Here is a 27,657-nt window from a genome sequence, read left to right as displayed (position 1 = left end):
TACAGTCTCTACATTTCTTTTGCAACACTGGCCATTCATGCTTCCTTCATTAGTTTATCACATGGTATTTGTCAGACAAAAATGCCCCAATTATCCAGTTGCTCAGAGCATTTTGCTGACATGCTAGTCTGATAGCGGAGTTTCTTGGGGAAAACAAGCAGAGCATTTTGGGAAACGGCTGAGCCTGACACACAGAGAGAGCTCCTTCTTACTTGTGAGTTTTTTCATGATTTAAAGTTTCTAGATTTGGCTGTAAGTTGTTAAAGTTACTATTAATGTTCATAGTTCATAGTTCATAGTTCATAGTTAGTCACTTTTCCTCCACTCCTTTCTCGGGCTCATCTGATTTAGGAAGTGAAGCAGTCATGGTCATCTAGTGAATGGACTCTGTCAGCACCGTAATGCAAGCTGAGCAGCGTGTTATCATGTTGATTACCTTAAAACAAGTTTGTCAAAGTTATTAACAGGCTACACCACAAAAACTACATGATCTCTCTTGCGATGCAGAGTGACTTTAATGTCAAGGGTTTATGGTTCTCACAGAGGATTTCTTTAAAAAATTTTTACAGCACCAAATCCAACAACCCTGCTCACTGTGGAGGGTGTGATCATGTTCTAGGAGGAGTACAGCACCCTCTGGTGGCACACAAGGACATGGTGATCTCAATCTGCAAGGCTGTGGTCACTTATGTGCCGCTTCTGTGGATTGTGAGGGTGACTGATGGGATGCCAGACCCTTCTCAGAGGGACCTGCTGATGCGCCAGGAGGCGTCCAGACAGACCGGAGGCCGAGTGGCGCTGACAGCAGCCGAGCAGAAGCTGGATTCTTACCTCCATCGGCTGAAGGAGCAAGAGATGTCTGCTGCCCAGTTCCCACCTGCTATCCACTTCTTCAAGGCAAAGCCTCTCATTCAGAAGAGTTCGATCTTCAAACTGCTGCAGAAGATGCCTAAAGGTGATGTCACAGCCATGGATGCAGGTCTAAAAACCAAATCCAATCCAGTATTTGTTTCTGTTATATTACAGCTGCAGTTTTAAAACAACAAATTTTAAATTTGCTTTTAGAAAATAGAACTTGCATCTCAGGCTTTCTTTATAATAATAATAATATGATAATAATCTTCATCTTCATCCACAAATGTGGACAATGATTGTAGCTCTCAAACAATAAATACAATAATAAAATTAGTACAACACAGACAACAATAACGGACATAATTTCAGTGTGAATGATGCTTACGAGTTCAACAAAGTTATTTCTGTAAATGTTCTTGCTTGTTATTGCGGCTCTATAGCATCTTCCTGAGGGCAGTTTTGTGAATAATTTAAAAAAGGGGATGAACAAGAAAATAGGGGATTTAATGGTTTCACATGATTAAGTGTATATTTTGCTGTAGAATTTTGTAGAATCTGTGCAGAGGTTTTTTAATGAAGTTCAAGTGCATTTTTTAACCAACAGCAGCACCTGAGAGTTCTGATTCACCCGTTAAATGTCCCTGAAAGCTACAAAACTACAAAGGGAAGGATTAGGGTTAGGGTTAGGGTTAGGACCTACAAAAGGATTAAAAAGAGACACAAAAGGACTACAGAAGTGCAAAACAAGGACAAAAATGGATGCAAAATAACAACAATGAAATGTATAATGACTAAAAAGACACGCAAAACAACTACAAAGACACAAAACAACTACAAAGCCACAAATTGACTACAAAAAGAAAGAAATTGACTATAAAGAGGCACAAAATAACCAGAAAGTTATGCAAAAAAGACTATAAGGACACAAAATGACCTTGAATAGATGCAAAAAGACTCACTGATGAAAAGACCATTGATGTCTCATAATCCATCAATGGTCACAGCACTCAGTAACCAGTATGTAGTTCATCAGGTCTGTGTTTGACGTTATGTTGCCGTCTTGTTGGTAGGTGCAGCGCTCCACATCCACAGCTCGTCTCTGGTCAGCGTTGAGTGGCTGGTGAAAAACGTCACCTACAGGCCTCACTGCTACATCTGCTTCACGTGGGACAACTCGGTCCGCTTCCTGTTCTCCGACCGCCAGCCGTTCCCACGATGGGACTGCTTCTACTGGCAGCTGCTTCAGACTCTTAGAGCCAAAATAGGAGACCCTGCAGGCTTTGATAACAGGTTGAATAAGATATCACCTTCTCTCACACATTCCAGGTCATGAGGTAACAGGAGATTTTAACCCAATACTTGGTGTTTGGGGTCTTTTTCAGTTTAATGCAGCACCTCACTCTGTTCACTGAGGATCCAGATGGTGAGTACCCAAACCAAGATGTTGTGTGGGAGAAGTTTGAGAAAGCCTTCATTGCAGCTGCAGGGCTAATCACCCACGCTCCTGTCCTGAGGGACTACTTCTACAAGGGCCTGGAGGAGCTTCACCAAGACAACATCATGTATCTGGAACTGCGGAGTGGCCTCTCAAGGGTTTGTGTTTGCTTGTTTGTTCACACCTGATCGCCACAGCTCCAGCCCCTCTTAAAGAATGACAGTAGGAGAATCAGTAGTGGCAGTAGAGCTGACATTTCTGCATTGTGGACTGTGACGGTAAATCAAAAATATATAATGTTTTCAAATCTAAGCAAATCTTTACTATGTTGCAGACATATGAGCTTGATGGAACCATTCATGATAAGGTCTGGACTCTGAAAACATTTCAAGAAGTTACAAAGAAATTTATAACAGATCATCCAGACTTTCTCGGGACACGCATCATAATTTCTGTCAACAGGTAAGAACAAGAGTGTAGGTTTGGTCTCAAAATTGATAGGGATGCAACAACCCACCCAAAAACATCAATCTTGATATAGGGAGATAGATGTCATATATGTGATAAATCATAGTAAACTGAGGCATAAAAACGTCAAAGTACAGTAAACTATAAAATCTCAAAAAAAGGACATAGTATAGTAAAGCATAAAAATCACAAAAGCCTCATAATATAATAAGGCATAAAGAGGTCATAGTGTAGTAAGGCATGAAATGTTTTAAAAATGTAATAGTATAGTAAAGCATAAACACGTCATTGTGCAGTATTGCATTAAAATGTCATAAAAATGACATAGCATAGTAAGGCAAAAAATGTCATAAAAACATCATAATATACTAAGGCATAAAATATCATAAAAATGTCATAGTATAGGAAGGCAAAAAATGTTGTAAAAATATCATAGTATAGTTAGGCCTAAAATGTCATAAAAATATCATAATATAATAAGGCAAATAATGTCATAAAAACGTCATAGTATAGTAAGGCATAAAAACGTCATAGTATAGTAAGGTAAAAAATTTCAAAACAACGTCATAGTATAGTAAGGCATAAAATGTTGTAAAAACATCATAGTATAGTAAGGCAAAAAATGTCAACATTTTTTTATAGTATACTGAGGCAAAAATGTCATGAAAATATCATGGTATGTTAAGGCATAAAATATCATAAAAATGTCATAGTATACTAAGACATAAAGATGTCATAGTATAGTAAGGCTAAAAATGTCAAAAAAATGTAATAGTATTGTAAGCCATTAAAATGTCATAATAAAGTAAGGCAAAAATTGTCATAAACACGTCATAATATAGTAACGCATAAAATGTCATAAAAATGTCATAGTATAGTACGGCATAAAATGTCAAAAAAATATCATAGTAAAGTAGTAAAAACTTCAAAGTACAATAAGGCAAAAAAAATTATAAAAACCTCATAGTATAGTAAGGTATAAACATGTCATAGTATAGTTGGGAAAAAAATATTTAAAAAACGTCATAGTATAGTAAGGCAAAGAACATCATAGTATAGTAAGGCAAAAAATGTTATAAAAACATCATAGTATAGTGAGGCATAAAATGTCATAAAAATGTAATTGTATAGTAAGGCAAAAAATATTTAAAAAATGTCATAGTATAGTGAGGCATAAAAACGTCATAGTGTAGGAAACCAAAGAATGTTATAAAAACGTCATAGTATAGTAAGGCATAAAAAAATTCATAGTACAGTATGGCATAAAAATGTAATAGTATAATAAGGCATAAAACGTTGTGGAAATGTCATAGTATTGTAAGCCATAAAAATGTCATAGTATAGTAAGGCAAAAAATGTTATAAAAATATCATAGTATAGTAAGGCATAAAATGTCATAAAAATGTCATAGTGTAGCATGGCTTCAAATGTCATAAAAACGTCATAGTATAATAAGGCAAAATGTCATAAACACGTCATAATATAGTAAGGCATAAAAACGTCATAGTATAGTAGGGCATAAAATGTAAAATAAAATGTCATAGTATAGTATGGCATAAAATGTCATAAAAACGTCATTGTATATTGAGTCATATGAACTTCAAAGTACAATTAGGCAAAAAATTTTATAAAAACTATACTAGTATAGTAAGGCATAAACACATCATGGTATAGTAAGGCAAAAAATGTAAAAAAAAAAATTTCATAGAATAGGAAGGCATAAAAACGTGATAGTGTAGTAAGGCAAAAAATGTTATAAAAACATCATAGTATAGTAAGGCATAAAATGTCATAAAAATGTCATTGTATAGTAAGGCATAAAAAGGTCATAGTATAGTAAGGCAAAAAATGTGAAAAAAATGTCATAGTATAGTATGGCATAAAAAGTCATAAAAACGTCACAGTATAGTAAGGCATAAAAAGTCGCAAAAATGTCAAAATATAGTAAGGCAAAAAATGTCATAAAAATGTCATAATATAATAAGGCAAAGAATGTCAGAAAAACGTCATAGTATAGTAAGGCAAAAAATGTGAAAAAATGTCATAGTATAGTATGGCATAAAATGTCATAAAAACGTCATAGTATCGTAAGGCAAAAAACATAATAAAAACTTCATATTATTTTTAAGCATAAAATGTCATAAAAACGTCATAGTATAGTAAGGCATGAACGTCATCAAAATGTCATAATATAATAAGGCAAAGAATGTCAGAAAAACATCATAGTATAGTAAGGCAAAAAATATGAAAAAAATGTCATAGTATAGTATGGCATGAAATGTCATAAAAACGTCATAGTATAGTAAGGCATAAAAAGTCGTAAAAATGTCATAATATAGTAAGGCAAAAAATGTCATTAAAATGTCATAATATAATAAGGCAAAGAATGTCAGAAAAACGTCATAGTATAGTAAGGCAAAAAATGTGAAAAAAATGTCATAGTATAGTATGGAATAAAATGTCATAAAAATGTCATAGTATAGTAAGGCATAAATGTCATCAAAATGTCATAATATAAGAAGGCAAAAAATGTCATTAAAACGTCACAGTATAGTAAGGCATAAAAAGTCGTAAAAATGTCATAATATAGTATGGCATAAAATGTCATAAAAACATCATAATATAATAAGGCATAAAAAGTCGTAAAAATGTCAAAATATAATAAGGCAAAGAATGTCAGAAAAACATCATAGTATAGTAAGGCATAAAATATGAAAAAAATGTCATAGTATTGTATGGCATAAAATGTCATAAAAACGTCATAGTATAGTAAGGCATAAAAAGTCGTAAAAATGTCATAGTATAGTATGGCATAAAATGTCATAAAAATTTCATAATATAATAAGGCAAAGAATGTCAGAAAAACGTCATAGTATAGTTAGGCATAAAAAAGTCATAGTATAGTAAGGCATAAAATGTCATAAAAATGTCATCGTATAGTAAGGCATAAAAAGTTGTGAAAATGTCATAGTATAGTACAGCAAAAAGTGTCAGAAAAATGTCATAGTATAGTAAGGCATAAAATATGAAAAAAATGTCATGGTATAGTATGGCATAAAATGTCATAAAAACGTCATAGTATAGTAAGGCATAAAAAGTCGTAAAAATGTCAGAGTATAGTAAGACATAAAATGTCATAAAAATGTCATAGTATAGTAAGGCAAAAAATGTTATAAAAACGTCATAGTATACTGAGGCAAAAAAAGTCGTAAAAATACCATAGTATAGTATGGCAAAAAATGTTATAAAAACGTCATAGTATAGTGAGGCATAAAAAGTCGTAAAAATGTCATAGTATAGTAAGGCATAAAATGTCATAAAAATGTCATAATATAATGAGGCAAAAAATGTTATAAAAACATCATAGTATAGTAAGACATAAAATGTCGTAAAAACATCATAGTATAGTAAGGCAAAAAATGTTATAAAAACGTCATAGTATAGTGAGGCATAAAAAGTCGTAAAAATGTCATAGTATAGTAAGGCATAAAATGTCATAAAAACGTCATAGTATAGTAAGGCATAAAAAGTCGTAAAAATGTCATAGTATAGGAAGACATAAAATGTCATAAAAACATCATAGTATAGTGAGGCATAAAAAGTCGTAAAAATGTCATAGTATAGTAAGGCACAAAAAAGGCAGGTATAGTAAGGCAAAAAATGTCAGAAAAATGTCATAATATAATAAGGCAAAAAAATGTCAGAAAAACGTCATAGTATAGTTAGGCATAAAATGTCATAGTATAGTAAGGCATAAAATGTCATAAAAAAATAAATAGTATAGTAAGGCATAAAAAGCCGTAAAAATGTCATAGTATAGTAAGGCAAAATGTGTCAGAAAAACGTCATAGTATAGTAAGGCATAAAAAGTCGTAAAAATGTCATAGTATAGTAAGACATAAAATGTCATAAAAACGTCATAGTGTAGTAAGGCAAAAAATGTTATAAAACCGTCATAGTATAGTTAGGCATAAAAAAGTCATAGTATAATAAGGCATAAAATGTCATAAAAAAGTCATCGTATAGTCAGGCATAAAAAGTTGTAAAAATGTCATAGTATAGTACGGCAAAAAGTGTCAGAAAAATGTCATAGTATAGTAAGGCATAAAATGTCATAAAAAAGTCATCGTATAGTCAGGCATAAAAAGTTGTAAAAATGTCATAGTATAGTACGGCAAAAAGTGTCAGACAAATGTCANTGAGGCAAAAAATTTTATAAAAACATCATAGTATAGTAAGGCATAAAAAGTCATAAAATTTTCATAGTATAGTAAGGCATAAAATGTCATAAAAACGTCATAGTATCGTAAGACATAAAATGTCATAAAAATGTCATAGTATAGTAAGGCAAAAAATGTTATAAAAACATCATAGTATAGTAAGGCATAAAATATGAAAAAAATGTCATAGTATTGTATGGCATAAAATGTCATAAAAACGTCATAGTATAGTAAGGCATAAAAAGCCGTAAAAATGTCATAGTATAGTAAGGCATAAAATGTCATAAAAATGTCATAATATAATGAGGCAAAAAATGTTATAAAAACGTCAAAGTATAGTAAGGCAAAAAATGTTATAAAAACGTCATAGTATAGTCAGGCATAAAATGTCGTAAAAATGTCATAGTATAGTATGGCATAAAATGTCATAAAAAGCCATAGTATAGTAAGGCATAAAAAGTCGTAAAAATGTCATAGTATAGTAAGACATAAAATGTCGTAAAAACGTCATAGTATAGTAAGGCAAAAAATGTTATAAAAACGTCATAGTATAGTAAGGCATAAAAAGTCGTAAAAATGTCATAGTATAGTATGGCATAAAATGTCATAAAAACGTCATAGTATCGTAAGGCAAAAAATGTTATAAAAACGTCATAGTATAGTAAGGCAAAAAATGTTATAAAAACATCATAGTATAGTGAGGCATAAAAAGTCGTAAAAATGTCATAGTATAGTATGGCATAAAATGTCATAAAAACGTCATAGTATAGTAAGGCATAAAAAGTCATAAAAATGTCATAGTATAGGAAGACATAAAATGTCATAAAAACATCATAGTATAGTGAGGCATAAAAAGTCGTAAAAATGTCATAGTATAGTAAGGCACAAAAAAGGCAGGTATAGTAAGGCAAAAAATGTCAGAAAAATGTCATAATATAATAAGGCAAAAAAATGTCAGAAAAACGTCATAGTATAGTTAGGCATAAAATGTCATAGTATAGTAAGGCATAAAATGTCATAAAAAAATAAATAGTATAGTAAGGCATAAAAAGTCGTAAAAATGTCATAGTATAGTAAGGCATAAAATGTCATAAAAACGTCATAGTATAGTAAGGCATAAAAAGTCGTAAAATTGTCATAGTATAGTATGGCCTAAAATGTCATAAAAACGTCACAGTATCGTAAGGCAAAAAATGTTATAAAAACGTCATAGTATAGTTAGGCCTATAATGTCATTAAAATTTCATAATATAATAAGGCAAAAAATGTTATAAAAACGTCATAGTATAGTAAGGCATAAAAAGTCGTAAAATTGTCATAGTATAGTATGGCCTAAAATGTCATAAAAACGTCACAGTATCGTAAGGCAAAAAATGTTATAAAAACGTCATAGTATAGTTAGGCCTATAATGTCATTAAAATTTCATAATATAATAAGGCAAATAATGTAATGTAATGTAATAAAATGTTTTAAAAATGTCATAGTATAGTAAGGTAAAAAATTTCAAAACAACGTCATAGTATAGTAAGGCATAAAATGTCATAAAAATTTCATAATATAATGAGGCAAAAAATTTTATAAAAACATCATAGTATAGTAAGGCATAAAAAGTCATAAAAACGTCATAGTATAGTAAGGCATAAAAAGCCGTAAAAATGTCATCGTATAGTAAGGCATAAAATGTCATAAAAATTTCATAATATAATGAGGCAAAAAATTTTATAAAAACATCATAGTATAGTAAGGCATAAAAAGCCGTAAAAATGTCATCGTATAGTAAGGCATAAAATGTCATAAAAATTTCATAATATAATGAGGCAAAAAATTTTATAAAAACATCATAGTATAGTAAGGCATAAAAAGCCGTAAAAATGTCATCGTATAGTAAGGCATAAAATGTCATAAAAATTTCATAATATAATGAGGCAAAAAATTTTATAAAAACATCATAGTATAGTAAGGCATAAAAAGCCGTAAAAATGTCATCGTATAGTAAGGCATAAAATGTCATAAAAATTTCATAATATAATGAGGCAAAAAATTTTATAAAAACATCATAGTATAGTAAGGCATAAAAAGCCGTAAAAATGTCATCGTATAGTAAGGCATAAAATGTCATAAAAATTTCATAATATAATGAGGCAAAAAATTTTATAAAAACATCATAGTATAGTAAGGCATAAAAAGCCGTAAAAATGTCATCGTATAGTAAGGCATAAAATGTCATAAAAATTTCATAATATAATGAGGCAAAAAATTTTATAAAAACATCATAGTATAGTAAGGCATAAAAAGCCGTAAAAATGTCATCGTATAGTAAGGCATAAAATGTCATAAAAATTTCATAATATAATGAGGCAAAAAATTTTATAAAAACATCATAGTATAGTAAGGCATAAAAAGCCGTAAAAATGTCATCGTATAGTAAGGCATAAAATGTCATAAAAATTTCATAATATAATGAGGCAAAAAATTTTATAAAAACATCATAGTATAGTAAGGCATAAAAAGCCGTAAAAATGTCATCGTATAGTAAGGCATAAAATGTCATAAAAATTTCATAATATAATGAGGCAAAAAATTTTATAAAAACATCATAGTATAGTAAGGCATAAAAAGCCGTAAAAATGTCATCGTATAGTAAGGCATAAAATGTCATAAAAATTTCATAATATAATGAGGCAAAAAATTTTATAAAAACATCATAGTATAGTAAGGCATAAAAAGCCGTAAAAATGTCATCGTATAGTAAGGCATAAAATGTCATAAAAATTTCATAATATAATGAGGCAAAAAATTTTATAAAAACATCATAGTATAGTAAGGCATAAAAAGCCGTAAAAATGTCATCGTATAGTAAGGCATAAAATGTCATAAAAATTTCATAATATAATGAGGCAAAAAATTTTATAAAAACATCATAGTATAGTAAGGCATAAAAAGCCGTAAAAATGTCATCGTATAGTAAGGCATAAAATGTCATAAAAATTTCATAATATAATGAGGCAAAAAATTTTATAAAAACATCATAGTATAGTAAGGCATAAAAAGCCGTAAAAATGTCATCGTATAGTAAGGCATAAAATGTCATAAAAATTTCATAATATAATGAGGCAAAAAATTTTATAAAAACATCATAGTATAGTAAGGCATAAAAAGCCGTAAAAATGTCATCGTATAGTAAGGCATAAAATGTCATAAAAATTTCATAATATAATGAGGCAAAAAATTTTATAAAAACATCATAGTATAGTAAGGCATAAAAAGCCGTAAAAATGTCATCGTATAGTAAGGCATAAAATGTCATAAAAATTTCATAATATAATGAGGCAAAAAATTTTATAAAAACATCATAGTATAGTAAGGCATAAAAAGCCGTAAAAATGTCATCGTATAGTAAGGCATAAAATGTCATAAAAATTTCATAATATAATGAGGCAAAAAATTTTATAAAAACATCATAGTATAGTAAGGCATAAAAAGCCGTAAAAATGTCATCGTATAGTAAGGCATAAAATGTCATAAAAATTTCATAATATAATGAGGCAAAAAATTTTATAAAAACATCATAGTATAGTAAGGCATAAAAAGCCGTAAAAATGTCATCGTATAGTAAGGCATAAAATGTCATAAAAATTTCATAATATAATGAGGCAAAAAATTTTATAAAAACATCATAGTATAGTAAGGCATAAAAAGCCGTAAAAATGTCATCGTATAGTAAGGCATAAAATGTCATAAAAATTTCATAATATAATGAGGCAAAAAATTTTATAAAAACATCATAGTATAGTAAGGCATAAAAAGCCGTAAAAATGTCATCGTATAGTAAGGCATAAAATGTCATAAAAATTTCATAATATAATGAGGCAAAAAATTTTATAAAAACATCATAGTATAGTAAGGCATAAAAAGCCGTAAAAATGTCATCGTATAGTAAGGCATAAAATGTCATAAAAATTTCATAATATAATGAGGCAAAAAATTTTATAAAAACATCATAGTATAGTAAGGCATAAAAAGCCGTAAAAATGTCATCGTATAGTAAGGCATAAAATGTCATAAAAATTTCATAATATAATGAGGCAAAAAATTTTATAAAAACATCATAGTATAGTAAGGCATAAAAAGCCGTAAAAATGTCATCGTATAGTAAGGCATAAAATGTCATAAAAATTTCATAATATAATGAGGCAAAAAATTTTATAAAAACATCATAGTATAGTAAGGCATAAAAAGCCGTAAAAATGTCATCGTATAGTAAGGCATAAAATGTCATAAAAATTTCATAATATAATGAGGCAAAAAATTTTATAAAAACATCATAGTATAGTAAGGCATAAAAAGCCGTAAAAATGTCATCGTATAGTAAGGCATAAAATGTCATAAAAATTTCATAATATAATGAGGCAAAAAATTTTATAAAAACATCATAGTATAGTAAGGCATAAAAAGCCGTAAAAATGTCATCGTATAGTAAGGCATAAAATGTCATAAAAATTTCATAATATAATGAGGCAAAAAATTTTATAAAAACATCATAGTATAGTAAGGCATAAAAAGCCGTAAAAATGTCATCGTATAGTAAGGCATAAAATGTCATAAAAATTTCATAATATAATGAGGCAAAAAATTTTATAAAAACATCATAGTATAGTAAGGCATAAAAAGCCGTAAAAATGTCATCGTATAGTAAGGCATAAAATGTCATAAAAATTTCATAATATAATGAGGCAAAAAATTTTATAAAAACATCATAGTATAGTAAGGCATAAAAAGCCGTAAAAATGTCATCGTATAGTAAGGCATAAAATGTCATAAAAATTTCATAATATAATGAGGCAAAAAATTTTATAAAAACATCATAGTATAGTAAGGCATAAAAAGCCGTAAAAATGTCATCGTATAGTAAGGCATAAAATGTCATAAAAATTTCATAATATAATGAGGCAAAAAATTTTATAAAAACATCATAGTATAGTAAGGCATAAAAAGCCGTAAAAATGTCATCGTATAGTAAGGCATAAAATGTCATAAAAATTTCATAATATAATGAGGCAAAAAATTTTATAAAAACATCATAGTATAGTAAGGCATAAAAAGCCGTAAAAATGTCATCGTATAGTAAGGCATAAAATGTCATAAAAATTTCATAATATAATGAGGCAAAAAATTTTATAAAAACATCATAGTATAGTAAGGCATAAAAAGCCGTAAAAATGTCATCGTATAGTAAGGCATAAAATGTCATAAAAATTTCATAATATAATGAGGCAAAAAATTTTATAAAAACATCATAGTATAGTAAGGCATAAAAAGCCGTAAAAATGTCATCGTATAGTAAGGCATAAAATGTCATAAAAATTTCATAATATAATGAGGCAAAAAATTTTATAAAAACATCATAGTATAGTAAGGCATAAAAAGCCGTAAAAATGTCATCGTATAGTAAGGCATAAAATGTCATAAAAATTTCATAATATAATGAGGCAAAAAATTTTATAAAAACATCATAGTATAGTAAGGCATAAAAAGCCGTAAAAATGTCATCGTATAGTAAGGCATAAAATGTCATAAAAATTTCATAATATAATGAGGCAAAAAATTTTATAAAAACATCATAGTATAGTAAGGCATAAAAAGCCGTAAAAATGTCATCGTATAGTAAGGCATAAAATGTCATAAAAATTTCATAATATAATGAGGCAAAAAATTTTATAAAAACATCATAGTATAGTAAGGCATAAAAAGCCGTAAAAATGTCATCGTATAGTAAGGCATAAAATGTCATAAAAATTTCATAATATAATGAGGCAAAAAATTTTATAAAAACATCATAGTATAGTAAGGCATAAAAAGCCGTAAAAATGTCATCGTATAGTAAGGCATAAAATGTCATAAAAATTTCATAATATAATGAGGCAAAAAATTTTATAAAAACATCATAGTATAGTAAGGCATAAAAAGTCGTAAAAATTTCATAGTGTAGTATGGCATAAAATGTCATAAAAACCTCATAGTATAGTAAGGCAAAAAATGTTATAAAAACGTCATAGTATAGTTAGGCCTATAATGTCATTAAAATTTCATAATATAATAAGGCAAATAATGTAATGTAATGTAATAATATGTTTTAAAAATGTCATAGTATAGTAAGGTAAAAAATTTCAAAACAACGTCATAGTATAGTAAGGCTTAAAACTTTTTAAAAACGTCAGTATAGTAAGGCAAAAAATGTCAACATTTTTTTTGATAGTATATTAAGGAAAAAAATGTCACAAAAATATCATGGTATATTAAGGCATAAAATATCATTAAAATGTCATAGTTCAGTAAGGCAAAAAATGTAAAAAAAAACGTCATAGTATATTAAGGCATTAAAACATCATAGTATAGTAAGGCAAAAAAAATTCAAAACAATGTCATAGTATAGTAAGGAATGAAATGTCATGAGATAAGACAAAATACTCCTTTATTGGTGCCACAACAGGTAAATTCACAGTGTCACAGTAGCAAAATTGACATTGCAAAGAAAGAAAACAAACTATAAAATGAAAAAAAACAAATACTTAAAAAAGATAAATAATATAATAAAATATAATTGTACACTTAAATATTTAAATTCACAAGATAAAAAATACAAAAAGTAGCAGCAGATGAGTTGTATTGCACAGATGGTGAGTAGAATTCTTGCACATGTTGGATTGTCAGCCTTTGGTGTGTGAGGTCACTGAGTGTCGTGTTTGTATAGTCTGACAGCAGAGGGAAGGAAAAACCTGTGGTATCTCTCCTTCACACATAGCGGGTGAAAGAACTGTTCAATGTTGTCAGAGTGTCCTGCAAGGGGTGGGGGATGTTGTCCAACAAGGATGACAGCTTAGCCATCATCCTCCTGTCACCCATTTCCTCCATTAGATCAAGGCGGCATCCCAGAACATAGCTGGCCTTCTTGATCAGTCTGTTTAGTCTTCCCCTGTCAGCAGTGGAGATGCTGCTGTCCCAGCAGACCACAACATAGAAGATTGCTGATGTCACCACAGAATCATACAAGGTCCTCAGGAGTGCACACTGCACTCCAAAAGACCTGAGTCTCCGTACGTCACAGTATAATAAGGCATAAAAAAGTAATTGTATAAGAAGGTATAAAGTGTCATGAAAATGTAATAGTATACTAAGGCATAAGGTGTCATAAAAAAACATCATCATATAATTAGGCATAAAATGTCTATGTATAATAAGGCATAAAATGTCATCGTACAATAAGGCATAAAAATGTCATAGTATAGTAAGGCATAAAATACCAGAAAAAAACCACAGTATAGTAAGGCATAAAATCTTATAAAAATATCATAGTATAGTAAGGCAAAAAATGGCAGAGAATCATCATATTATAGTGAGGAATGAAAATGTTATATTATAGTAAGACATAAAAACATCATAGTATATTAAGGCATAAAAATTACATAGTACAATATGGCATAAAATGTCATAAAAATATTATAGTATAGTAAGGAATGAAAATAACATAGTATAGTAAGGCATTAAATGTCATAAAAACATCATGGTATAGTAGGGCATGAAATGTCATAAAAACATCACAGTGTAGTAAAGCACAAAATGTCATACAAACGTCATGGTATAGTAAGGAATGAAATGTCATGAGATAAGATATTCCTTTATTAGTGCCACAATGGGAAAATGTATAGTGTCACAGCAGCAAAGTCGACATTACAAAGAAAGAAAACAAACTGCAAAATGACAAAAACAAAATACTTAAATAAGATAGATATTATAATAAAATATAATATGTACAATTAAATATTTAAATCTACAAGATACAGAATACAAAAAGTAGCAGCAGATGAGTTGTATTGCACAGATGGTGATAAGAATTATTGCACATGTTGGAATGTCAGTCTTTGGTGTGTGAGGTCACTGAGTGCAGTGTTTGTACAGTCTGACAGCAGAGGGAAGGAAAAATCTGTGATATTTTTCCTTCATCAACTGCGGGTGCAGCAGCCTGTCACTGAAGGCTGCTCAGTGTTGTGAGTGTCCTGCATGGGGTGGGAGATGTTGTCCAACAGGGATGACAGCTTAGCCATCATCCTCTTGTTACCCACTACCTCCACTGGGTCAAGGGAGTATCCCAGAAGATAGCTGGCCTTCTTGATCACTCTGTTTAGCCCTCCCCTGTCAGCAGTGGAGATGCTGCTGCCCCAGCAACCACAACATAGGAGATGGCTAATGTCACCGCAGAGTCATACAAGGTCCACAGGAATGCACCCTGCACTCCAAAAGACCTGAGTCTTCGAACGTCAGTATAGTTAGGCATAAAAAAGTCAAAGTTTAGGTGTCATGAAAATGCAAGAGAATAGTAATGATTACATTTCATAAAAACATCATCGTATGATAAGGCATAAAATGTCATCATATAGTAAGCCATCAAATATCATAGTATAGTATGGCATAAAACATCCTAAAAAGTCATAGTATAGTACGGAATGAAATATCATATACATCATAGTAAAGTATAAAAATGTAATAGTATAATAAGGCAAAAAAATTTATACAAACGTCATAGTATATTAAGGCAAAACATGTAATAAAAACGTCATAATATTATGAGGCAAAAAATGTCATAAAAATGTCATAATAAAATAAGGCAAAAAATTTCATAAAAATGTCATAATACAATAAGGCAAAAAATGTCATAAAAACATCATAGTATAGTGAGTCATTAAACCTTCATAGTATAATAGGGCAAAAAATGTCATAAAAACGTCATAGTATAGTAAGGCAAAACATCTAATAAAAACATCATTGAGTGAGTCATAAAAACTTCATAGTACAATAAGGCAAACATTGTCATAAAAATGTCATAAAAAATGTCATAGTGTAGTAAGGCAAAAAATGTCATAGTGTAGTAAGGCAAAAAATGTCATAAAAATGTCATAGTATAGTATGGCATAAAAACATCATAGTATAGTAAGGTAAAAAATTTCAAAACAACGTCATAGTATAGTAAGGCATAAAAAAGTCATAGTATAGTGAGGCAAAAAGTGTCAGAAAAATGTCATAGTATAGTAAGGCATGAAAAAGTCATAGTACAATATGGCATAATATGTCACAAAAATTTAATAGTATGGTAAGGCATAAAATTGTCATAGTATAGTGAGGCATAATAGGAAAAAAACATCATGGTATAATAAGCTATAAAATGTCAAAAAACGTCATAGTATTGTAAGCCATAAAAATGTCATAGTATAGTAAGGCAAAAAATGTAATAAAAACGCCATAGTATAGTAAGGCAAAAAATGTCATAAAAACATCATAGTATAGTAAGGCATAAAATGTCATAAAAACATCACTGTATAGTAAGGCAAAACATCTAATAAATACATCACAGTATAGTGAGTCATAAAAACTTCACAGTAAAATAAGGCATAAAATGTCATAAAAACATCATTGTATAGTGAGTCATAAAAAAACATCATAGTATAATAAGGCATAAAGATGTCATAGGATAGTGAGGGATAAAATCTCATAAAACCCCCATAGTATAATAAGGCATAGAATGTCAAAAAATATCACAAAAACGTCACAGTATAATGAGTCATAAAAACTTCATAGTACAATAATGCAAAAAATGTAATAAAAACATCATAGTATAGTAATGCATAAAACCGTCATAGTATAGTGAGGCATAAAATGTCACAAAAACGTCATAGTATAGTGAGGCATAAAATGTCATAAAAATGTCATAGTATAGTAAGGCATAAAATGTCATAAAGATGTCGTTGTATAGTAAGGCAAAACATCTAATAAAAACGTCACAGTATAGTGAGTCATAAAAACTTCATAGTACAATAAGGCATAAAATGTCATAAAAACGTCATAGTATAGTAAGGCATAAAATGTCATAAAAACGTCATAGTATATTAAGCCATAAAATATCATAAAAAAGTCATAGTATATTAAGGCAAAAAATGTCATAAAAACGTCATAGTATAGTAAGGCATAAAATGTCATAAAAACGTCAAAGTACAATAAGGCATAAAATGTCATAAAAATGAATAAATGAATAAAAACGTCACAGTACAGTGAGTCATAAAAACTTCATAGTACAATAAGGCATAAAATGTCATAAAAACATCATAGTATAGTGTGTCATTAAAACCTCATAGTGTAATGGGGCAAAACCTGTCATAAAAATGTCATAGTATAGTTAGGCATAAAATGTCAAAAAAATGTCATATTATAGTAAGGCAAAAAATTTAATAAAAACGTCAAAATCTTTTTGTGTTCTCAGCCAAATGCACTTGAAGTACGAAAAATAAAAGTGGTCACTAAGCAAAACAAATAGTTTGTGTCATAAAATTTTAATTAAGTATAGTACTTCAGTAAATGTATGTATTTGCCAATTAATGATAGTATGGTGGTTCGATTTTGAATTACATGAACGTACATTTTAACCAAAGTGGGGACGATGTGGCATGATATCAGAGCTTAAATGTAAAGGTCACTGTAGCATAGTTTTAGAAAATTAAATATATAATCATAATTTAATATATTTTCCCTAATTTCATTTCCTAACTCCTGGAAATTTAGAGCGATATCGGGTTATTAAGAATTATTAAAGGGGCATTCCACCAATTTAGTACAACTCAGCATGTGAAAACAGTTGTACAATGTCTCCTGTGGCTCTGGAGGAAAGCATGTGTGCAAACTGGAGTAGTAGTAGTAGTAGTAATGCGTGTCCCCGCTACTCATAAAATGTGACAATAATCAGTTATCCCATTAAAAGTCTCATATTTTACACCTTTCAGGTGTATTATTTGAAGTTTTGATGATATGAGATATATTTGTGGTTTAAAATACCAATCTAGCAACAATAGGTCGTTGGCTGATTGTTTCCTGAGTGGTCAAATAAAAAATATAGCAGATTTCAAGTAAACACTCAGAGAAACCAAACCCAGCAAGGTTGGATGGTGGTTCTAGGTGGGCTGGGCTTGGGTCGTGGCTGGGGCTATGGACGGAGTGTTTTGATACTTTCAAGGTATTGATATAGAAACTAGACCTGCTTTATAATCAAAGAAGACATGAAATCTCTCTTTGTACAATATGGGACCTTTAACTATCTTTTTGTCAGTGGTGGTGAGGATCTACTCTTGTTGTTCACCAGTGTGTATTACTGTCTTTTGCACCTGTTGTCATGATGTTTGCCACATTACTTTTTGTGTTTAATACAGCACTCACTTCTCTGTCTATTATCGTTGCTGCTCTCTTCAGGGCTCTTAGTGTATCTGAGGTCAAAGCAGCCGTCAAACAGGCCATTCAGCTGCAGAAGGACTTCCCAGATGTTGTCGCCGGATTTGACATGGTAGGAAGTGATCTGTCTTGTTTGCCTTTTATTTGACAATTAACACGTTGTGAGAAAATAATTTGTTCATCCATAAGCTACTATTAATGTTTGCAGGTTGGCAGGGAGGACGGTGGGATGACTCTGTGGTACTTCAGGGAGGCACTTTCTCTGCCAGCTGAACTGGGTGTCACACTACCGTACTTCTTTCATGCAGGAGAGACAGGTGGGTGGATCAATACATTATCACTGATTAGAAAGCGGAACATGTTTCCAAATCTTTTAAAACATATACTTTAATTCCAGATGACGAAGGCACAGACATAGATCAAAACATTCTTGATGCCCTTTTGTTCAACACCACACGCATCGGGCACGGTTATGCTTTGGCTCACCATCCACTCGCCAAAGAGCTTTCTAGGAAAAGAAACGTGGCTGTGGAGCTGTGCCCCATCTCAAACCAGGTCACATAACCTATTGTTTGGCACAACAGCAAAGAAAATGTGTAGCTGTGTTCATACATTAAGTGCCTATGTGTATTTCATATCTGACCTCCAGGTGCTGAAGCTGGTATCAGACCTCAGGAACCACCCTGCCACTGTGCTGATGTCTGAGGGCCACCCGATGGTGATCAGCTCTGATGACCCATCTCTGTTTGGTACCACAGGCCTCTCCTACGACTTCTATCAAGCCTTTGTGGGCATCGGGGGATTGAAGGCAAACCTGGGGACTCTGAAAGAACTGGCTGTCAACTCCATCAGGTGATTTTATTTCTTTCATGTCTGTTTTTGATGTTACTTCAGCCTTTAATGCAATCTTGAGCATGACAGTGGTTCGAATACTGTTGTTTTTAACTTTTAACATGTTAACACCATTTTCTTTTTACTAAGCATTCATTTTGTTTCTTCTCCTTCAGGCAGCCATTATTTTAAAAAGACAAGTCTGGTTATATTTAATATTTCACTTACTGTCAACAAATCCCACGAAAAGACCAAAACTCTGTGCCATAACAACATTGTTGATTAAAACTATTAAAAACACACCATTGAGTCACACTGTTGCACTGTTTTAGGAAATCATTTAGCTCCTTTTTACAAATTAAAGTTTAGTCGTCACCATGTTTTTAAAGAGTTACGTCCTCAGTATGAACAGTGTGGGGCTGAGAGCCACATACAGGTTAGAGCTCTTTGATTCGATTTCCACATGATGAAACTTAAAAAAGGTCACAAATCACAAAGGAGGAGGTAACCTTTATTGTTTTTGTCAGTTCAGTGTAATCTAAGTCCACATGCTACAGTGACCTTAAGAGATTGAAATCACAAAATTGTTCCCAGTGTGTATCAAATAAAATGTACGTGACTTTGGAAAAAAAAAACTTAATGTAATATCATGTAATGAAGGGCAGGGTCTCATTTAAAACCCTCTTCCTGAAATGTTCAGTGCCCCTCTGACATCAGAAACTTTGTCTTAATTTTGACACATTTCACCAATCAAATCAAATGCCATACTTGCAAACTGTTTATGCAAGAGCTCTATAGAAAACTGTCCGTGTATAATCAGTGCTCGTTATTCTTCATGAAATGAGCCTATAATGAAAATCTCATTATGTCATTATCTAGTGTCCATATTTACTTACTGTTGGTCGTCTGGATTTAGATGTTGGATTGTCTTTGAAAGCACAACCAAGAGATATTCAAAGCTTGAAGTTATAGCACCACAAGAATAATGCAACCCCTTAAAAAGAAGCTTTGTAGAAAAGAAAATTTGTAGGTTTTATATTGCATGTCTTCTCCATTTAACTTATTGCTTTTGTTTGGCCTCACTGTCCAGCTTTCTATTTTTATATTGTCTTCTGAACCCCTTGCCTATTTCTGCTTCGGCTTTGATTGTCAAAGCACTTTGTAAACTCTGTTTTTAAAGTTGCTATATAAATAAAGTTATTATTATAAAGTTTAAGTTATTAAAATTAAGCTTTCCTATAAAAGCACATACAGTTGAAGTCAGAAGTTTACATACACTTAGGTTGAAGTCATTAAAACTCTTTTTTTTTAACCACGCCGCAGATTTCATGTTAGGTCATCTATTTTGTGCATGACACAAGTAATTTTTCAAGCAATTGTTTTGAGACAAATTGTTTCACTTTTAATTCACTATATCACAATTCCAATGGGTCAGAAGTTTTTATACACTACTCAGCAAGTCTGGTTTATTGTGGCTTATTGTGAGAAGCTCGTGGAAGGAACTAACGAGGTGTATGTAAACTGACATGTCATGCTTTTCAATTGAAGTAGTGATCCCGACTTCCCTAAAACAGGTCATTTTTATTTGGATTAAATGTCAGTGAGTTTAAATGTATTTGCCTTAGGTGTTTGTAGACATACAATTTTCTCTCTCTCACAGCTTGATGAGTTCAGCCTAATTAAGTTTCTTCTGCCTGCAGGTACAGCTCGCTTCCTGCTCACCTGAAGGACACGGGCCGCATCATGTGGCAGAACAAATGGGATGCTTTCATTGCAAATAATTAATGTTAGCCAAACCACAATGGATCCTGTTTGACTTGAATGTTTGCTTTAGTACTCACCGGTAGGTTATTACCAGCCTTTATTCAGGCCATTGAAATTCAATCCCCAGTGCCTTCTTGACATTACTGTTTATTTTGTAAAGGAAGGGCTGATAAAACTGTAAAACGCCCTGAGTGAGGGTGTTCTGTTGTGACACGGGAAGGTAGATATCTGAAAACTGTGGAGCTTCTCAACTATTTTTACTTTTCGTCATCTCAACAGAGTTTAGTTAAGTACAACAGTATTCAAAGTTGTCCACAACCTTTTTTTTTCCTTCCTTTACAAAAACTGTAATCACATTTTTCATTCACAATTCATATTTGTGTCACAAAGTTACATGTCAAAAACATATGATGCAGAAACAAGACTTCAATAAAAACTATTACTCCTTTGTGATCCAGTTCAGAACTTTGTTCCTACACTGTGTGACTCTTGTGGATCCAAATTGTCCAAAGAAAAATGTAAACTCACCCCACAGACCCACAGTTGTTCTACATCTTTGTCCCACACGAGATGCAGCTTTTGCTCAATTAAGGGTCATTTATTATCTTGTTTTCTGGGACTTGCCCACCAGACGGTCTTTGATGAGATTTTGTATTTTCCAGCCCTGACCACTGCACTGTTGAACAACAAGTTTGTAGTTGCTGTCTTCACCCATCGCAACTTCCAGACATCTCTTGGTTTCTCTGTTCTGGATCGGTCCATCCTGGGTAGAAAACATTTTATTGTCAGTTTCTTTTTCTCCAGACAGACGGACCTCTGGTGTAGATTTATATTTTAAAACTGAAGTATTCACCTGTTTAAAATCCCACAACATGTGGAACTTCTTCTGCTGGGCGACTTTACACTCATACAGTCCTGGGTAGACTCCAGAGCCGGTGTCCACTAGACAGCGGTTGCTGTTGTACTTGTGAGATTTGATTCCACCGATGTAGAGTTGTCCATTGGTACGATAAAAACAATGCTATGCAAAAGAAAAACCTACTAACTATCCTTAGACAAATGAAATCATAGTCTGTTTGCATGAAGGCTGCCACTTTTTATTCTAAAGTTTATAAAGCTCATCAGATTGTTCAAAGAAAAAGAAAAGGCAATCACCGGTAAGATAGCAAGATTATATACAAGGATATCTAATTCGTTTTAACTTCACTCTTTGAAAAAGTGGCAGCATTAGGGTGCATGCAGTGAACCTGTGAACATACCTGAGGTGAGAAGTAGTGGCATGCATAAGCAATGGGTGTGTTCCCAGGCACTGGGCCCTGGTCGATACAGAGTCCTGACTGCAGATCACTTATCAGCTACCAACAGAAACAGAAATAGAAAGAAAGCCCTTATGGCATCTAAAGGAAATAAAGTTATAACTTCTGAGGCTCCAGCCAAGAATGCACTTCAAGAAAAGACAATATGAACTGAATTTTGTATTCTGATTGTTTACTATTTTCTTTCTGCTTTTGTAATCTCAGCATCATTGAAAATGAGGGTCACCCCTCAATGTATGTCTGTCAAAATAAAGAAAGGTTGATGATGATGATGATGATGATAATGATGATGATGATAGATACTATATTGTCAGAAACCCATCCTGAATAAATACAAGATAAGAAAACAAAACACGGAGAAACAAAATATCCTGTGACTTAGATGATTCTGACTTTTCAAGTAGAAATGGTTTGAAAATGAACAGTGGCTTAAATCTCATAAAAGAAACCTAAACAAAGTACGACTGTGACACCTGCAGCCTCTCACATTCAGTCAGACACGAGATTGTTTTTGACTCACAGCTCCATAGCCGAGTACGTCGTGCAGGGGGTCCAGCAAGGGGTATACGTTATCCAGATACCACTTAAAGGGCTTACAATTCAGCCTCTCCCTCAGCTTCTTCCTCTCTGACACATCCCCAATGTCTATCCCGTGATTCTGTGGGATAGACAAGTCTTTGAAAAGTTGGAAGGAACTATAGCATTTATGTCAGTCACAAAACATCATTTATGAAGCCTTATTTGTGGATTTAGATGATTGATTGAATTTATGTGCATGATAAAGTGTCACACCTTACCTCTACTGGAAGGTTCCAGGCAATGTTGACATTATATTTATATTCATCCAACCACACTTCCGCCACCCTCAAAGCATTACGCTTCACCATCACACTCAGGTCTGGGAGGTAAGGTTTTGTTGCTCGTTCAATGTGGGCAATTTTAGAGCAAGGTATGACCTCAATGCTTCCTCCACAAAGCCATACCTGCAATACAAACGGCATATATTTAAAAAGTAGATTTAAAGGGCATTTAATACACATACACAAGCAAAACTTAACATGCTGGAGAGATAATAGTCAGAAACGTGAACGCGGCACTTAAATGCTCATGAATTCATAAACAAATTTTCCATTCTTTGTCCGAAGACTTTCCCAGCATCCATTGGACAAAGGGAAGGTAAACATCCTGGACATATTACTCACATAGTTAAACAGAGGGTCACAGTAGTTCAGCTGCCTTTTATATTTTAGTTTGCTGAAAGGATCACATGCAAACAAGCATAAACAAACAAACAAAAAGGCTAAGAGCAGCAACTCCTCATCTACAGTAAAAACATATACAGTACATATACATACTTTGAATCACAGTATTTTTGTCAAATTTGAGACCATGTCAAAATTTTACCCGGATGCCGAGCTCCACATTTTCACCACCGTATATTTTCATTCCACCGTCGAGGCTTCCGATCTCTCCAAAGAACTTGCGATCAGCTACAAGAATCCCCATGATGGACGGACTCCTGAAGACAATTTGCAATGAATTGAAACACTGAACACAAACTGTCAAGCGCACAAACAAGCGCATTTTAGATGAGAGTCATTAAGAGCAGATAAAAAGGATCTAGCCATGCAGATACATTCTGTTTTTATTTGCTGAGGTCTTAAGACACTCTCACTCTTCTGTCACCAGGGACATAGCCAGAATTTACAGAGGTCATGGGTCTATGTTTGTTTTATTCTGTAGGCTGTTCCATTACGTTTTCTAATAGTTTTAGTTTAATAGAGTCCTTAACCAAAGTCTGACTGTACAACAACTACATTTATTTCCATGTATTTAGCACCATATTACAAACTTCTCTCCGGGAAACTTTCATGGGATTAAATTACTATGAAATGTAAAGTAATTTTATTTTCCAACATGAAGATCTGTTTAAAACCCTATCCCAACTGCCAGGAGTCAAATGTAAACATACTCGAGTCATAAGAGTCTGAAAATACTGAAAAACATATGTCAAGTTTTTTTAAATGGCAGAATGTTTTAAAACTCCTTCCAATTCCCAGAAAAATCCTGCAGACACAACTCCTGTGGTAGTTATGACCTTATCTGCCACTAACACAATGGAGGTGAAGGGGATTATGATTGTGGTACACAAAGATGGAAGCAAAAACAAGCCTTTCAATTTTAGTTTGACAACACTTGGTCTTTGTGTATAGTTGGAACGCAGATAAGATAAAGTTGGATTGCTTTCTCAGTGTCGAATCAGGTCACTTACATGCTGGTAACAGTACCTGTGCACCAGCGTAACTTTCAGAGTAAGAGACGCTTTGGAAGAAAAGAAAGTAGGCTCTGGAAACAAAGCGGAGAGTGACTGACCCTTTAAACTGAAACTTACTTGCCAGGCTGTGACTCGTCCTTTAAACTGTACCACTCAGGTCTGAAGGACTCGTACATGCACCACAGAGCCCAGTCAAAGGCGTCAGCCGCAGGTATGTAGGGAATCAATTTCAAGTCATCATAGTTGACTTTGTCGAACACCGGTGTCAATATCACAGTGCGGTCTTCTTTAATACGGGATAACAGTGGCTCTGCCCTGGGCACATAGCGACAGTTCCACAGAACAGACACAGAAACAAAACATGTGATGACAGGTTTAATATTACAGCAACATACAAAGAAAAAGTCACATCACTCAAAGCTTAAAGAACCTCAACCAACCATTGCACATGGACCTCTATGTGAGCGTCCAAGATGGCCACCACGTCCCCGACCGCAGCCTCCCATCCTGACAGTCTGGCCTGTGTGAGGCCAAGCTGCTGAGAGTGCCGCACTTTCTTCACCAGGCCTGGACGTTCCTCGTGGATCAAGGTGATGTATTCATCCAGTTTCTCCATCAAGTCCTCTGCAGAAAGTCAAGATGTTATGCAGCTGTAGATTCAGTCTAGCTGTATCTCTGGCAACCACTTGGCCACATCATTTAACCAACCAGCCTCTCGTTGTGGACTCACAAAATACTCAGATTTAAAAGGGCTGGCCCAAAATATAAAAAAGATTATTTACCCATAGCGGCATTTAGCCATGCAGTTCGATTTGGTTGGGAGATGTCCACCTCTAAAACTTCCATCATTACATTGAGGGTGGATGGAATTTCAAGTGTGGTCCTCATGACAATTGTAATTGATATTTTGGTAAATAGGCTACGTTCAATATGAAGCTACAGGAAGCGGTTGATTTAGCTTAGCATAAACACCGGAAACATGGTAAACACTAGCTGGGCTCCCTCCAAAAGGGAGAACCAGTCTGTCTAATCCCCATCTCCCACCTCTCGGCTCGGAAATAAAAAATAAATAAATAAATAAATGTAATATAATATAATATAATATAATATTATATAATATATATAAATTAAATATATATATATATACATATATATATATATATCAAACTATTCCTTTAAAACACCCTACACACATTTTGTTCACCCCCACAGGTGTTATTAGCCACATTTGTACCATCAGCATTGTGTGGGTGCACTTCCCGCTCCAACATCTACTGTAATATGGAGAAAACAACCCTTTCCTCCATATTACCTTTTCCTTTCCCATATATGACTGCGTATGTCTCAGAATAATCTCCCAAAGCTTGACAGTAACTGGAGAGCCAGAAACAGGGTTTTGTCACAAGTGAAGTAGAGCAGGTCAACCCACCGTTGCTACTGTGATCGTCCACCAGGATGATTTCTTTCAGCAGCCGAGCCGGTGTCTTGTCCATGATGCTGCGGATGGCCCGTTTGATGATGGAGAGAGCTTCATCCAGGTAGATTAACACAACGCTGACAGTAGGCAGATCTTCTGGGTACTTCCTCTCAGCACACCTGACAGGGGGAAAAAGTATTTGAATTGAGTTTTTCGATTCAAATTGTAACCTGTAGTGTTTGTTTCAGTGATGCCCATAAAGACGCAAATGACATATCAAAGGGAAACTTAGCAAAGGAACCTTTTTTTATTCAGTCAGTATTATGTTTTAGGATGCATTTTTTTTTTTATTTAAAAATAAAACTTACCATCTATAAAATGGCATAAAATAGTGAAAAAGCCAAAGGTAATATCTTCAAATTACCTATTTTATCCAACCTAGAGTCCAAAACCCAGAGATATTCCATCATAAAAACAAACACCTAGCAAATATTCACGTTTGAATTTTTTTTTTTTTTTCTCATGATCATCAGTCATCATCAGTCACCTGGAGGGTCGGGTGTCAGGGATCTCTCTGTTGAGGGGGAGTCTGTCACTGAGGAAGGCGTTGTAGCCGTATCTCTGAAACAACTTCTCTGCCTCCTTCTGCTCCTCCTCTGACAGTTCATCACCCCACCTCATGAACAGAGCCGAGTTGGGAAACAGCTTCCTCACCACCTTCCTCTCCTTCTTGGTCTTTGCGTTCTGCGGTGCCGCCTGTTCCTTCTTTTCAATCTTATTCATCAGATTGACTGTTGATATTAAACAATAGGGTTTGATTATCCTTCATGCAAAGTCAAAGACAGGTGATTAAACCAACTGCCCCACCCCTTCATGAGATATGGTACGTATTATTTAACAAATAGTGGTCATAGTTTGTCTTTGCACAACTAAATGAACTGTTTCAACAACCCAGAATACATGACCGTGTAATCTGTTTGGCAAGCTTGTGTGTGTTGTTTTGCTGGAAATCAGGCTGTTGGTCATTTTTCAAGAAAAAGCGCCAAAAAATTCTCTGGTTCAAGGCTCTCAAATGTGAGGTTTTTGCTGATTTACTTCGTCATATACTAAACTGAACATTTTTCACAATTTTTGGACATGTAGACAAAATGATCAATCAATTTAATGAGAAAATAATCAAAAGATTAATTGAGGTGTAAATGCTAGCTAGTTGCAGCTCTTTTCCCCATAAACACTGACTTTGATAGCTGAATTTCAATGTCAAGGTCAAGGTCAATTACAAATATAAGAAACTTCTTTTTTCTTTTTTTTTTAAATCTAAATGTCTTTAAAAAAAAACACATTTCAAATGAATTTATCTCAGTTTTAATCTAGATGTCAGCATATTTTGACCAATAAATCACCAGATTAATGGCACTGATTTGTTACCATATTCAAATGAAGTTGACCTAATTCTGTACAAAAAGAAAAAAAAAACCTTGACTCACGCAGCCTGTTGATGTCTTCTTCCATCCTGTCCATCCTCTTGAGCATTCCCTGGCCCCTGATCGAGTCATTCTGGTGGGCCCTCTGGAGTCTCTCTGAATGCGTATGGACCTCCCTCTTAATGGAGCCGAGGTATAACAGAGCCGAAGCCACGGCAAAGGCCAAAAGTAATCCTTTAATCCAGCCAGATCTCACCATGGTGCTTCTGTGCATGGCATGTGTTCAGGTTTGCCTCACACTGACAGAAAAAAAGAGGAGAGGGTATTCCACTTCCTTTTATTTCAGGTGCTACCGCTCCTCTGGTTTTCTCTCCTCCCTACCT

General features: G+C 33.0%; 2 protein-coding genes across 3 annotated transcripts; one reads left to right on the top strand and one right to left on the bottom strand.

Moving 5' to 3' along the window:
• Positions 1–128: 128 nt before the first annotated feature.
• Positions 129–21,395, top strand: LOC111224899 (adenosine deaminase 2-A-like). Of its 2 annotated transcripts, none has more exons than XM_022749596.1 (10): positions 129–214; positions 620–955; positions 1,926–2,145; positions 2,238–2,448; positions 2,625–2,752; positions 18,269–18,359; positions 18,456–18,564; positions 18,645–18,802; positions 18,897–19,099; positions 20,779–21,395. In XM_022749596.1, the coding sequence occupies exons 2-10, from the start codon at positions 655–657 to the stop codon at positions 20,861–20,863; spliced, it is 1,506 nt and encodes a 501-aa protein (XP_022605317.1). In that variant the 5' UTR covers positions 129–214; positions 620–654; the 3' UTR covers positions 20,864–21,395. The 2 variants fall into 2 exon arrangements, with proteins under 2 accessions (XP_022605317.1, XP_022605316.1); XM_022749595.1 differs by having other exon boundaries at positions 570–955.
• Positions 21,396–21,429: 34 nt separating this feature from the next.
• Positions 21,430–27,567, bottom strand: LOC111224898 (probable polypeptide N-acetylgalactosaminyltransferase 8). The gene is made up of 11 exons (XM_022749594.1): positions 27,338–27,567; positions 26,398–26,641; positions 25,863–26,029; positions 24,874–25,057; positions 24,551–24,748; positions 23,563–23,677; positions 22,956–23,141; positions 22,679–22,816; positions 22,102–22,197; positions 21,696–21,863; positions 21,430–21,605 (listed from the first exon to the last, which is right to left on the bottom strand). Exons 1-11 carry the CDS (start codon positions 27,546–27,548, stop codon positions 21,444–21,446), a joined length of 1,869 nt encoding a protein of 622 aa, XP_022605315.1. The 5' UTR covers positions 27,549–27,567; the 3' UTR covers positions 21,430–21,443.
• Positions 27,568–27,657: the final 90 nt, after the last annotated feature.

Source organism: Seriola dumerili, unplaced genomic scaffold (genome assembly GCF_002260705.1).
Source record: "Seriola dumerili isolate Sdu_G_001 unplaced genomic scaffold, Sdu_1.0 BDQW01000138.1, whole genome shotgun sequence".
In the NCBI taxonomy this organism is placed as follows: Eukaryota; Metazoa; Chordata; class Actinopteri; order Carangiformes; family Carangidae; genus Seriola; species Seriola dumerili.
This window is presented reverse-complemented; position numbering and strand designations above follow the sequence as displayed.

Bases quoted from the DNA above. Each gene is read 5' to 3' on its own strand.
- LOC111224899 (XM_022749596.1), top strand. From the start codon at position 655: ATGGTGATCTCAATCTGCAAGGCTGTGGTCACTTATGTGCCGCTTCTG. The intron at 18,360-18,455 runs GTAGGAAGTGAT...TAATGTTTGCAG, and splicing joins TTGTCGCCGGATTTGACATG to GTTGGCAGGGAGGACGGTGG. The intron at 19,100-20,778 runs GTGATTTTATTT...TTCTGCCTGCAG, and splicing joins CTGGCTGTCAACTCCATCAG to GTACAGCTCGCTTCCTGCTC.
- LOC111224898 (XM_022749594.1), bottom strand. From the start codon at position 27,548: ATGCACAGAAGCACCATGGTGAGATCTGGCTGGATTAAAGGATTACTT. The intron at 25,058-25,862 runs GTGGGTTGACCT...GACTTTCTGCAG, and splicing joins GGACGATCACAGTAGCAACG to AGGACTTGATGGAGAAACTG. The intron at 21,606-21,695 runs GTGAATACTTCA...TTTTCTACCCAG, and splicing joins TGTTGTGGGATTTTAAACAG to GATGGACCGATCCAGAACAG.